This window comes from Bufo gargarizans, chromosome 6 (genome assembly GCF_014858855.1).
Source record: "Bufo gargarizans isolate SCDJY-AF-19 chromosome 6, ASM1485885v1, whole genome shotgun sequence".
Taxonomy (NCBI): domain Eukaryota; kingdom Metazoa; phylum Chordata; class Amphibia; order Anura; family Bufonidae; genus Bufo; species Bufo gargarizans.
In genome coordinates, this window is record NC_058085.1 from 343,678,225 (window position 1) to 343,691,883 (window position 13,659).

The 13,659-nt window shown below is 44.6% G+C and overlaps 1 protein-coding gene across 1 annotated transcript in view; it reads right to left on the reverse strand.

Annotated features, from left to right (window-relative positions):
• The window catches only part of FANK1 (fibronectin type III and ankyrin repeat domains 1), a 106,045-nt gene that overhangs the window by 15,347 nt on the left and 77,039 nt on the right, over nucleotides 1-13,659 (reverse strand). The window contains exons 5-6 of the mRNA XM_044297169.1: nucleotides 12,057-12,131; nucleotides 8,431-8,496 (exon numbers count right to left, since the gene is read on the reverse strand). Of these exons, the coding sequence (XP_044153104.1) occupies nucleotides 8,431-8,496; nucleotides 12,057-12,131 (141 nt within the window). The remainder of the gene's footprint in view (nucleotides 1-8,430; nucleotides 8,497-12,056; nucleotides 12,132-13,659) is intronic.

The following is a 13,659-nucleotide window of genomic DNA, read 5'->3' on the forward strand; positions in this document are numbered from 1 at the left end:
TGTCTACGCAAGACCCTGCTTCGGCTTAGCCATCCGTTTGGACTTTTGCTTACAGCTTGATTTTCAATAAAGCCTTCTTATTTCCACTTATCTCTTGTTGTACGTCTGGTTCATGGTTCCATGACAATTAAGCAGTCTGCGCTGTGCTCTTGCAGTCATCTTTACAGGACGGCCACTCCTAGGGAGAGTAGCAGCAGTGCTGAACTTTCTCCATTTATAGACAATTTGTCTTACCGTGGACTGATGAACAGCAAGGCTTTCGGAGATACTTTTATAACCCTTTCCAGCTTTTATAACCCTTTTCAACAATTCTTAATCGTAGGTCTTCTGAGAGCTCCTTTGTGCGAGGCATCATTCACATCAGGCAATGCTTCTTGTGAAAAGCAAACCCAGAACTGGTGTGTTTTTTATAGGGCAGCTGTAACCAACACCTCCAATCTCATCTCATTGATTGGACTCCAGTTGGCTGACACCTCACTCCAATTAGCTCTTGGAGATGTCATTAGTCTAGGGGTTCACATACTTTTTCCACCTGCACTGTAAATGTTTACATTGTGTGTTCAATAAAAACATGGTAACATTTAATTCTTTGTGTGTTATTAGTTTAAGCAGACTGTGATTGTCTATTGTTGTGACTTAGATGAAGATCAGATCACATTTTATGACCAATTTGTGCAGAAATCCATATCATTCCAAAAGGTTCACATACTTTTTCTTGCAACTGTATATCCCAAGGTAAGAGAACCATCTCGCTAGCGCCACCTTGTGGAAGTGGCTCCCTAGGAGTCAAAATCTGACTTTTTAACAAGCCTTGGGACAGGACAAGGGAAAATAGCAAAGCCAAATATCCAGCTGTTTCAGGGTCCTTGACCCTAGTCAGTATGGAGGAGGATTCTGGCTGGCTGAGTGTGATGTCTTGGGTGCAGCTTAGGTAGGGTGCTGGGTCTCCTTGAAGAGTCCAGTCCTGTATGGATAGTTAGGCCGTATGGATTTTTCAGTGTTTTGCAGTCCGCAAAAAAACAGATCTGCAAAAAATACGGATGATGTCCGTGTGCATTCCGTTTTATGCGGAATGGAACAGCTGGCCCCTGATAGAACAGAACTATCCTTGTCCGTTATGCAGACAATAATAGGACATGTTCTATCTTTGAACGGAACGGAAAAATGGAAATACGGAAATGGAAGGCATACGGAGTACCTTCCGTTTTTTTTTTGCGGATCCATTTAAATGAATGGTTCTGTATATGGAACGCAAAAAATGGAATGTAAACGGAAAAAAAACAAACCTGGAAGTGCTCCATGGTATGGAGAATTACTGTCAATGCTCTGTGAGAAAACAATGTGCAAAGAGGTATCTCCCAGGGAAGGAGAACCATCTCCCTCTTTGCAGGATACATGCAACATTCCTGGCTGCTCTACATCTAAGGGCTCATTCACCCGAACGTGTGCTGCCAGTTGCCGTATTGCGGACCGCAGATGCGGATACGCAATACACGGGTACCGTTCCGTGTGCACTGCGCATCACGGATGCGGACCCATTCACTTCAATGAATGGGTTCACGATCCCCATGCGGCTGGGCCACGGTCGGTGCCCGTGCATTGCGGACCGCAATTTGCAGTTCACAGCAAGGGCTTCACACGGTCGTGTGAACGAGCCCTAATACACATCTCCAGCTGCCATTGTGGTTATTTTTGTACATATAGGGACCTATTAAAGCAAAAATAAAGTGCAGTGACTGGAAGAGCCTGTTATATAATGTCCACGTGCTGCAGTTCACCTGTCTGAATAAATCTGCTGCGGGAGCGCAGGGCCAGAACACCGTGAACCAGCCGGGCCCCCCCAGCTCTGTGTGTTTAGCGCACATTAATGGCCGGTCGTGTCTTCGGCGATTATTCCCCACAAGGTGTTTTATAAACAGGTGACAGAGAAGGAGGCCAGAAGAAGAACGCTCTGCACCCTCCGCTCCTCATACACTGTCAGTCAAGGCAAACCTGTTATTTTATTCACCAGCCACAAGGAAACTAATGTGCCTGTTTGTCTTTGCCTCCTGCTGGGTTCACATCACGATTTCCCCATCTTTTTAAGGCTACATGCACACGAACGTGGTTTGGTTCCTCATCCGAGCCGCATTTTTTGCGGCTCACGTGCGGACCCACTCACATCAATGGGGCTGCAAAAGATGCGGACAGCAATCCGTAGCCCCGCAAAAAAATAGAACATGTCCTATTCTTATCAGGATAGGCATTGTTACAATCGATCTGCAAAAAAATAAATAAAATAACCGGCATGCCATACGGACGTCATCTATTTTTTTGCAGATCCGCAATTTGCGAACCGCAAAACACATACGTTCGTGTGCATGCAGCCTAACGCATACAAAAAATGTATATGTTAAACGGATGCCTCAGACTGATGTCACACAGTGGCATCCATTCACCCTAGAGTTCCATTGCAAAAAAAAACAAAAAACATATTCTTTTTTTTCTTTTACACTGTGCAGGATACAAGAATGTGGTGTGCTTCGGTTTTGTATCCTTTTTTTTGTGTGTAACGTATACGTCAAACGGAGGCATAAAACGTGATGCATACCCAGCCGACGCAAAACCCTTTCTTTTTCCTGGCAGAAGGCCCTCTTCGGCACTATGACCACCACCTTCATTGGATATACCTCCACAGGGGAGATGCCTCCTTGCTTATTCCTTTCAAATGTAGCATTGCCAATAAGTCTCCATACCATGGAGTACTTCCAGTAACCTATCCTCAGGTTAGCCCATCTCTGATTGGCTGGGGTCTGACACCCAACCCCCTGCTGATGATGCCATATTACACAGCTCTGTCCATTATATAGTGGATAGAGCATGTTACTGCAGTAATTCACTTCAATGGGACCAGCTCTGCAGTAACCAGCTTCGTCCAATACACAATGGATGGAGCTGTGTAGTTCTAGCGGCGACTTCCGGCACCTGAGCTACTGCAAAACAGCTGATCATCAGTGATATTGTATGCCGGAGCCCCACCGATCACATAATGATAGCCTATCTTGGGGATAGGCCATTATAAGCAAAATCCTGGACAATCCCTTTTAGGAAGTTCTAAGAGCTGTGTTATCTATATAAGGCCAGATTCAGACTACAGTTCTGATGTCGTTGAGGTCAGTCCCACAGAAGTGAAATACTGTCTAAAACACACAAGAGGTGCCAATTTTATTGCAATATTTATCTGTTAATGTTTACTTCTGACTGAATACTGGAAATACTGACCAAATATGACCAGGTGAAATTAACCTTAAGGTAAGCATCATTACCTAATTTCGAGCCAAAAGTAGAGGGACTCAAGAATATCCTCGTTTTCTATAAGAATGTCTGGTGCTGCATCTTACACAAGGTCTTAAAGAGGTTCTGTCAGATATGTCGCAATAAAACCGTCTCACTTGAGACGTGCTCTTGACAGTTAAACATCATGGTCTTTGACCCATCTTCCTAGGTGCCCGCATTCTTGAGAAAATCAATGTTTTACATTATACAAATGAACCCCTAGGAGCAACGAGGGCAGTGCTTTTGCACCTAGTTGCTCCCAGAGGCTCCGCTCAATGACCTTCATGTTGCCTCCCACCACTGACTGACAGGCAGTGAAGACATGTCCAAGCCTGGTCCTGAAGTCTTGTGGGAGCTCACTGAGCGCACAGGAGTCTGGGTGTTATGTCCCCGATAGGAACTGATAAACATGGATGCAATGTGCTCATCTAAACTGGCCCAAGTTCAGTTACTCCTACAGGGCCAGGTCTGTGAAGCTATATAGGGGTCCCTCTCTAACCGTCTCCCGTTGGCTTTGCAGAGACCTCTAAAACTGTACATTGGTATATGTCACCAAGACGTTAGCAGTAGATCCTGAGTCTTGTAAGTCCTGAAGTGCGGCCTTCAGGACTTCTCATGACATCTCACAGACGCTCAATTAGATTAAGATCTGGGGATTTGAAGGCCAAGTCAATACTTCAAACTCTTTATCATGTTCCTCAACAGGTTCTGTAGTGTGTCCAGGGAATTATCCTGGTAGAAGAGATCACTTTCATTAGGTAATACCAGGGCCATGAAGGACAGTGCTTGGCCTTTACTATGTTTAGGTAGGTGGTACGTGTCAAAGTAGCAACCACTGTAATGACAGCAACCTTCTGTAGATCTTCTGTGGGCTAGCCTTCACTCCCCATGTGCATCAATGAGCTTTGGTCACCCATGCTTAGTTCACCCGTTGCCTTTCTTGGACCATTTTTGGTAGGTACTAGCCATTGCATGCCAGGAACACCTCACAATCCCTGACCCAGTCAGATCTGTACTCATTTTTACGCTTTGGGTGGAAATCCTCTTTGGTAATTCTGTCTCCACCGCCCCTCCACATAAATAAAAGGCGCTCACATTATGGTAAAACACTCCGGATATCTCTTCTTACTTTCTCCATTAAAAACAGAAACATTTTCTGGGCGTAATATTCGATAGCAAACACAATAAGTAATTAAATCTGCTGTTTGCGGTTAGATGGCGCGCAATGATCTATTTAGGGAATTAGCGTACAGTACGTAGGTTTTTTAAAGAAGACATATTCTGCTTCCTGCAAATTAAGCTGATTGTTACGACTTTCACATCCCATCTGCTGCAAAAATCTACTATTACGTTGCTGTCTAATTATTTTCTTAGAAGAAAGAGTCTGGAAGAATCCGCAGAGGTTTCCTCTTTTCTTCACATTTTTTTCTATTTCAATTCAGTAAAAGATTTCATTGAATTTCATGGAATTTGAGATAAAGTATCACTGAATATAAACTGGAACTATGAGAGGTTGTCTATGATTTTAAAGGGCATCTGTCAGCAGGTTTGTCCCTATGACACTGGCTGGCCTGTTACATGTGCGCTTGGCAGCTGAAGACATCTGTGTTGGTCCCATGTTCATATGTGTCCTCATTACTGAGAAAAATTATGCTTTAATATTTGCAAATGAGCCTCTAGGAGCAACGGGGGCGTTGTCATTACACTTAGAGGCTCTGCAACCGCTACACCCTCTCTACTTTGATGGACAGTGACGACCAGTATAAACGTGATCACACCCGGTCCTGCCAAGTTGAGACGGTGTGGCAGATGCCAAGAGAGCAGAGCCTCTAGGTGTAATGGTAACGCCCCCGTTGCTCCTAGAGGTTCATTTGCATATATTAAAACTTAATTCTTCTTAGCAATGCGGGCACATATGAACATGGGACCAACACAGATGCCTTCAGCTGCCAAGCGCACATGTAACAGGTCAGCCAGTGTCATAGGTATAAATCTGCTGACGGATGTCCTTGATTGCCTATCCTCAGCATAAGCCTTCAATATCAAATCATTGATGGTCCAGTACCCTGAACCCCCTCCGATTAGATGCTTCAGAGTAGATGTGGCAGCAAAAGTTACTTCCAGAACTACACAGCTCCATCCATTGTGCAGTGGATGGCACTGGTTACTGCATTCACTTCAATGGAAGCATCCGTGCTGCAGTAACCAGCTCCATCCACAACACATTGGATGGAGCCAGAGCTAGAAGGAAACAACTGAATGGCAGGGTGTGGGGAGCCGGAACCCCATGATCGGATACTGATGAACTATACTGAGGATAGGCCATCAATATGAAAATCCTGGATGACACCTTAAAGAGCACCTGTCACCACTCCTGACATGTCTGTTTTAATAGCTTCATGCATTCCCCATGTAATAACAATTCTGGAACATCTATTCTCATGGCTCTGTGTTCTGCCATTCCTTTATTAGTTCTACTAGAAGTTATTAATGAATTGCTAGCAGTCTGCAGCAAGGGTACAGAGGGGAGGTAACCAGTGGGAGGTGTGTCCCTGCACAGTCTGACAATGGCAGCACTGATTGGATAGAGAGTGACTGTGCAGGGACACACCTCCAACTGGTTACCGCCCCTCTGTACCCTTACTGCAGACTGCTAGCAATTCATTCATAACTTCTAGTAGAAATAATAAAGGAATGACACAACATAGAGCCATAAGAATAGATGTCCCAGAAATGTTATTACATGAGGAATGCATAAAGCTATTAAAACAGGCATGTCAGGAGCGGTGACAGGTCTTCTTTAAAAGGGGTTGTCCATAATTAGAAACAAAGGCTGCTTTATTTCAGGAACAGTGGCACACCTGTGCACACATTGTATGTAGTACAGCCTAATTTATATTAAAGGTCAGTTTTTGCGGCTTGGATGCGGACCCATTCACTTCAATGGGGCAGCAAAAGATGCGGACAGCACTCCGTGTGCTGTCCGCATCCGTTGCTCCGTTCCGTGGTCCGCAAAAAAAAATACAACCTGTCGTATTCTTGTCCATTTTGCGGACATGTATAGGCAGTTATATTAATGGCTGTCCGTGCTGTTCCGCAAATTGTGGAACGCATGCGGACGCCATCAGTGTTTTGCGGACCACAAAACACACAACGGTCGTGTGAATGTACCCTTATCAGCATAGAATGCTGGCCTTATGAAGAGTATAAAATTGGTCCTTGGATGTTCACATTTAGGTAGCTTCAGAAGTAACAACCAGGCCAAAATTAGGTGAAAAGTATAATCATGATTTCATAGTATTTCCGCATGCAAATCGTGTGGCTCGCTTCACTCTGTGTTTGAAATCTACTGTAAAAAAAGGTGGTGGGAGTTTACACTGCAAGAACTTGTACCTGCGACAATACTGTGCGTCATAGTAACATAGTACATAAGGCCGAAAAAAGACATTTGTCCATCCAGTTCGGCCTGTTATCCTGCAAGTTGATCCAGAGGAAGGCAAAAAAAAACTGTGAGGTAGAAGCCAATTTTCTCCACTTTAGGGGAATAAAAAATTCCTTCCCGACTCCAATCAGGCAATCAGAATAACTCCCTGGATCAGCGACCCCTCTCTAGTAGCTATAGCCTGTAATATTATTACACTCCAGAAATACATCCAGGCCCCTCTCTAGTAGCTATAGCCTGTGATATTATTACACTCCAGAAATACATCCAGGCCCCTCTTGAATTCCTTTATTGAACTCACCATCACCACCTCCTCAGGCAGAGAGCTCCATAGTCTCACTGCTCTTACCGTAAAGAATCCTCTTCTATGTTTGTGTACAAACCTTCTTTCCTCCAGACGCAGAGGATGTCCCCTCGTCACAGTCACAGTCCTGGGAATGAATAGATGATGGGAGAGATCTCTGTACTGACCCCTGATATATTTATACATAGTAATTAGATCTCCTCTCAGTCGTCTTTTTTCTAAAGTGAATAACCCTAATTTTGATAATCTTTCAGGGTACTGTAGTTGCCCCCATTCCAGTTATTACTTTAGTTGCCCTCCTCTGGACCCTATCCAGCTCTGCTATGTCTACCTTGTTCACAGGAGCCCAGAACTGTACACAGTACTCCATGTGTGGTCTGACTAGCGATTTGTAAAGTGGTAGGACTATGTTCTCATCACGGGCATCTATGCCCCTTCTGATGCAACCCATTATCTTGTTGGCCTTGGCAGCAGCTGCCTGACACTGGTTTTTGCAGCTTAGTTTGCTGTTTATTAAAATTCCTAGATCTTTTTCCATGTCGGTGTTACCGAGTGTTTTACCATTTAGTATGTACGGGTGACTTGCATTATTCCTTCCCATGTGCATAACCTTACATTTGTCAGTGTTAAACCTCATCTGCCACTTATCTGCCCAAGCCTCCAATCTATCCAGATCCCTCTGTAGTAGTATACTGTCCTCTGTAGTATATATATACAGTATACTGTCCTCTTCAGTGTAAATTACTTTACACAGTTTAGTGTCATCTGCGAAAATTGATATTTTACTATGCAAGCCTTCTACAAGATCATTAATAAATATATTGAAGAGAATAGGGCCCAATACTGACCCCTGAGGTACCCCACTAGTGACAGTGACCCAATCTGAGTGTGTACCGTTAATAACCACCCTCTGTTTTCTATCACTGAGCCAGTTACTTACCCACATACAGACGTTTTCTCCCAGTCCGAGCATTCTCATTTTATATACTAACCTTTTATGTGGTACAGTGTCAAATGCTTTGGAGAAGTCCAGATACACGACATCCATTGATTCGCCGCTGTCAAGTCTAGAACTCACCTCCTCATAGAAACTGATTAAATTTGTTTGACATGACCGATCCCTCATGAAGCCATGCTGATATGGCGTTATTTGCTTATTTCTGTTGAGATGCTCTAACATAGCATCTCTCAGAAAACCTTCAAACAGTTTACCCACAACAGATGTTAAACGTACCGGCCTATAGTTTCCTGGCTCTGTTTTTGGCCCCTTTTTGAATATTGGCCCCACATATGCCATGCGCCAATCCTGTGGGGCCATCATACAACTTTTTCTCTTTTATGTAAATAATGTAAGCGTTATTGGACATACCTGTTCTTTCCACTTCCATTTACTTGGTTGATATCGGCTCCGTGGTCAATGAGCAACTGTACAATCCTAGATACACAGCAGAACAGAATACAGCTTACTACACAGATATCCTAGTATATAGCAGGTCTACATACATGACTCCTTTCATGCATGTATTCAATCTCATCCATATCTTATAAAGGTATAAATACACACACACACACATACATATATATATATATATATATATATATATATAAGCAAAAAATATATAGTGCGGCACCTGAGGGGTTAATTGTGCATATCATAGCCCCCTGTATGAGATCAGGGGCTGCCAGGCAGCAGGGGGCAGACCCCCTCCCTCCCTCCCTTGTATTACATTCATTAGTGGCCAGTGCGGCCCCCCCCCCTCCCTCCCTCTACTGTTTTAATTTCATTGGTGGCCAGTGCAGCCCCCCCCCGGCCCCCCCTCCCCTGTATTAATTTCATTGGTGGCCAGTGCGCCCCCCCCCCATCATTGGTGGCAGCGCGGAGAGTTCCGATCGGAGTCCCAGTTTAATAGCTGGGGCTACGATCGGTAACCATGGCAACCAGGACGCTTCTGCAGTCCTGGTTGCCATAGTTACTTAGCAATATTAGAAGCATTATACTTACCTGCTGGCTGCTGCGCTGTCTGTGACCGGCCGGGCGCTCCTCCTACTGGTAAGTGACAGATCATTAAGCAATGCGCCGCACAGACCTGTCACTTACCAGTAGGAGGAGCGCCCGGCCAGTCACAGACATCGCAGCAGGTAAGTATAATGCTTCTAATATTGCTAAGTAACCATGGCAACCAGGACTGCAGTAGCGCCCTGGTTGCCATGGTTACCGATCGGAGCCCCAGCGATTAAACTGGGACTCCGATCGGAACTCTCCGCTGCCACCAATGATTGGGGGTGGGAGAGGGTAGGCCACACTGGCCACCAATGAAATAAATACAGGGAAGGGGGGCCACACTGGCCACCAATAAAATTAATACAGGGGAGGGGGGCCGCACTGGCCACCAATTAAATTAATACAGTAGAGGGAGGGAGGGAGGGAGGGGGGGGGGCCGCACTGGCCACCAATGAAATTAAAACTGGGGAGGGAGGGAGGGGGGTCTGCCCCTGCTGCCTGCCAGCACCTGATCTCTTACAGGGGGCACAATTAACCCTTCAGGTGCGGCAACGGAGGGGTTAATTGTGCTGATCACAGCCCCCTGTAAGAGATCGGATGCTGCCAGGCAGCAGGGTGCAGTCATGTACACAGTTCGTAGTTTATTCTAACTTGAAGCGTCCCCATCACCATGGGAACGCCTCTGTGTTAGAATATACCGTCAGATCTGAGTTTTCACGAAGTGAAAACTCAGCTCTGAAAAAGCTTTTATGCAGACGGATCTTCAGATCCGTCTGTATGAAAGTAGCCTATGGCCACGGATCACTGATGATCTTGTGTGCATCCGTGTTTTTTCACGGACCCATTGACTTGAATGGGTTCGTGAACCGTTGTCCGTCAAAAAAATAGCACAGGTCATATTTTTTGACGGACAGGAAACACGGATCACGGATGTGGATGAACAACGGTGCATTTTCCGAGTTTTCAACTGACCCATTGAAAGTCAATGGGTCCGCAGAAGATCACGGAAAATGGAACAACGGACACAGATGCACACAACGGTCGTGTGCATGAGGCCTAAGGGTACTTTCACACTAGCGTTTTTCTTTTCCGGCACTGAGTTCCGTCCTAGGGGCTCTATACCGGAAAAGAACTGATCAGTTTTATCCCCATGCATTCTGAATGGAGAGTAATCCGTTCAGTTTGCATCAGGATCTCTTCAGTTCAGTCGTTTTGACTGATCAGGCAAAAGAGAAAACCGCAGCATGCTACGGTTTTCTCTCCGGCGAAAAATACTGAAGACATGCCTGAACGCCGGATCCGGCATTTTTTCCCATAGGAATGTATTAGCGCCGGATCCGGCATTCAGAATATCGGAATGCCGGATCAGTCGTTCCGGCATGCGCATGCGCAGATCGGTAAAAATGAGAAAAATGTACAAGACGGATCCGTCTCACAAATGCTTTCAGTCAGCAGCAGATCGGCGGATCCGGCGCCCAGTTCCGACGATGGAACTGCCCGCCGGATCACACTGCCGCAAGTGTGAAAGTAGCCTTAGGGTCAGTTCACACGGCCGATTTTCAAAATACATGTGTAAAAACTCTGCACTGAATCCAAGCAGATTTTTATGCTTCAAAAATACACAAGTTTTTTGTAAAGAGTTTTTCAGGCAGATTTTTCACTTTATTAAACTCTATAGTACTTTTCCCACAAGCGTTTTTTTGGCATGTTGATATATGCGCACATCTCAACAGGTGTGTTTTTATACTGTTTCCCATTAATTTGAATAGAAAAATCTGCGCTGATTCTGCCCCAAGATGGGACAAGCTGCTTCTTCTTTTTTTTTTACACGTGTAAAAAAGAAAAAAGTGCTGCTTCTCATTAGAGATGAGCGAACCTCTGTTTTAAGTTCGGCGTCTAAAGTTCGGGTTTGGATTAGCGGAGAATCCCGATCTGGAACCGGATATGGATTCAGACTTCCGTTGTGGTCCGTGGTAGCGGAATCAATAATGGCCGATTATTGATTCCGCTACCACGGACCACAACGGAAGTCGGAATCCATATCCGGTTCCAGATCGGGATTCTCCGCTAATCCAAACCCGAACTTTAGACGCCGAACTTAAAACAGAGGTTCGCTCATCTCTACTTCTCATTGAAATGAATAGGAGGCTGTTTTGAGGCGTTTTTGGAGCAGATTTTGGAGGCAGAAACACTTCAAAATCAGCACCGAAAAACTCAGTGTGAACTGACCCTAAGGGCTCATGCACACAAACTTATTTTCTTTCAGTGTCCGTTCCGTTTTTTTTTTTTTTGTAGACTGTATGCGAAAGCATTCATTTCAATGGGTCTGCAAAAGAAAACAAAAAACGGAAGTTACTCTGTATGCATTCCGTTTCCGTATGTCCGATCTGCAAAAAAAAAATTGAATATGTCTTATTATTGTCCACATTACGGACAAGGATAGGACTGTTCTAACAGGGGCCAAATGTTCCGTAAAATACGGAATGCACACAGACATCATTCGTATTGTTTGCTGATCCGTGTTTGGCGAACCGCAAAATACTTACGGTCGTGTGCATGAGCCCTTAGTATGTTTTTTTTTTCTGTAATGGCAGTCAATAGCATGCCGTGGCCTAGATTTAGAGGATCAGTTCCATTGTATGAATTCCACTCATCATGACCTAATGCAGCTTAGTAAATCACGGAGATTTGTGGCTATCCTACATTATCTATTTATCTATGAAGCTTCCGTGGCACTGGCCGTCCAGGGGATCCTTCCTGAGAGGTGACAGACAGGGAATCTGTGCTTTCTCCATACCTTCGTACAGCTGCTCCTATTGCATAGCCCCCCGCCCCCCCCCCCCCCCCCCCATACATACACTGAGGGATTTCACCGGGTGCTAATCAATGCTGAAGTCTGGGACAAAAATATACTCCTGCCACAAACCTTGACCCAGATATCAGAAGAGGAATTCGCAATGAGACTGCAGACAAGACGACAAATAAGACTCTACCTGAGATCTCCTCTTTGTGCCGCAACCATGAGAGGTGTGAACCCCAGTTTATCAGGAATATTGGCTTTCACGTGTCTATGAAAATAACAAAAAACAGTAGGTTAGAGACGGAGACTGAGAATCTGTCTGGTATAGAAATCTATTCCATTCCGAGTAGGGCCGTATGAACACTGTGCTGCCTTCAGTCCATAACTACAACCCTCATAGATTTTTTTTAAACCTTTGATTGATTCTATCAATTGAGTGATGCAGTTTATAGCATTGCATACGGTCAATTTGCTGCTAAGGACTACATGTGTAGCTCAATAGTTAAAAAGGACCTCTCATGGGTCCAGACATTATGAAATAAGTACGGGGCTGTGCAGGGATGTAAGACTGCTTACTAGTTTGTCTGGGCGCCGCTCCTCTCGCCTGCTGTGCCCCCCTGCAGTTTTCCCGCCTGGTATGGAAATGAATAGCATCGGTACAGGGAGGAGGAGACTGCCCTGTTTCTCAATGGGCGTCTCCTTCTCCCCGGCTGTGACGCTCTCCGTTGTGATTGGACCTCCCTACAGCCAGGGAGAAGGAGACGCCCATTGAGAAACAGGGCAGTCTCCTCCTCCCTGTACCGATGCCATTCATTTCCATACCAGGCGGGAAAAGTGAACGGAGGGCGCAGTGGGGGAACGGAGCATGGGACAGATAAGCTAGTAAGTGATCTTACATGCCTGCACTATGCCCTACACTACCCTAACTTATTTCAAAATGTCTGGACCAATAAAAGGTCCTCCTTAAAAGGGACTGTGCCATCAGAAAATTACTAATTGCATAAATCAAGTTTTTCTGTTAAAAGAAATCTATATACGGTAAATTTGCACAATTTTTGGTAACTTATTTTTTATTTTCCATGTCACTATTTGTTTAAAAAAATAAAAATAAATCCTGCCATTTTCACACTGGTCACGAAGCCTCATAATATTCACCACTTCTTCGTCTGTGTCTGTACAGCAGTCATCTCCTTATCATCACAGGCAGGATTACAATTACAGATATTAAACATATATATACAGTACAGACCAAAAGTTTGGACACACCTTCTCATTCAAAGAGTTTTCTTTATTTTCATGACTATGAAAATTGTAGATTCACACTGAAGGCATCAAAACTATGAATTAACACATGTGGATTTATATACATAACAAAAAAGTGTGAAACAACTGAAAATATGTCATATTCTAGGTTCTTCAAAGTAGCCACCTTTTGCTTTGATTACTGCTTTGCACACTCTTGGCATTCTCTTCAAGAGGTAGTCACCTGAAATGGTTTGTTTTCACTTCACAGGTGTGCCCTGTCAGGTTTAATAAGTGGGATTTCTTGCCTTATAAATGGGGTTGGGACCATCAGTTGCGTTGTGGAGAAGTCAGGTGGATACACAGCTGATAGTCCTACTGAATAGACTGTTAGAATTTGTATTATGGCAAGAAAAAAGCAGCTAAGTAAAGAAAAACGAGTGGCCATCATTACTTTAAGAAATGAAGGTCAGTCAGTCCGAAAAATTGGGAAAACGTTGAAAGTGTCCCCAAGTGCAGTCACAAAAACCATCAAGCGCTACAAAGAAACTGGC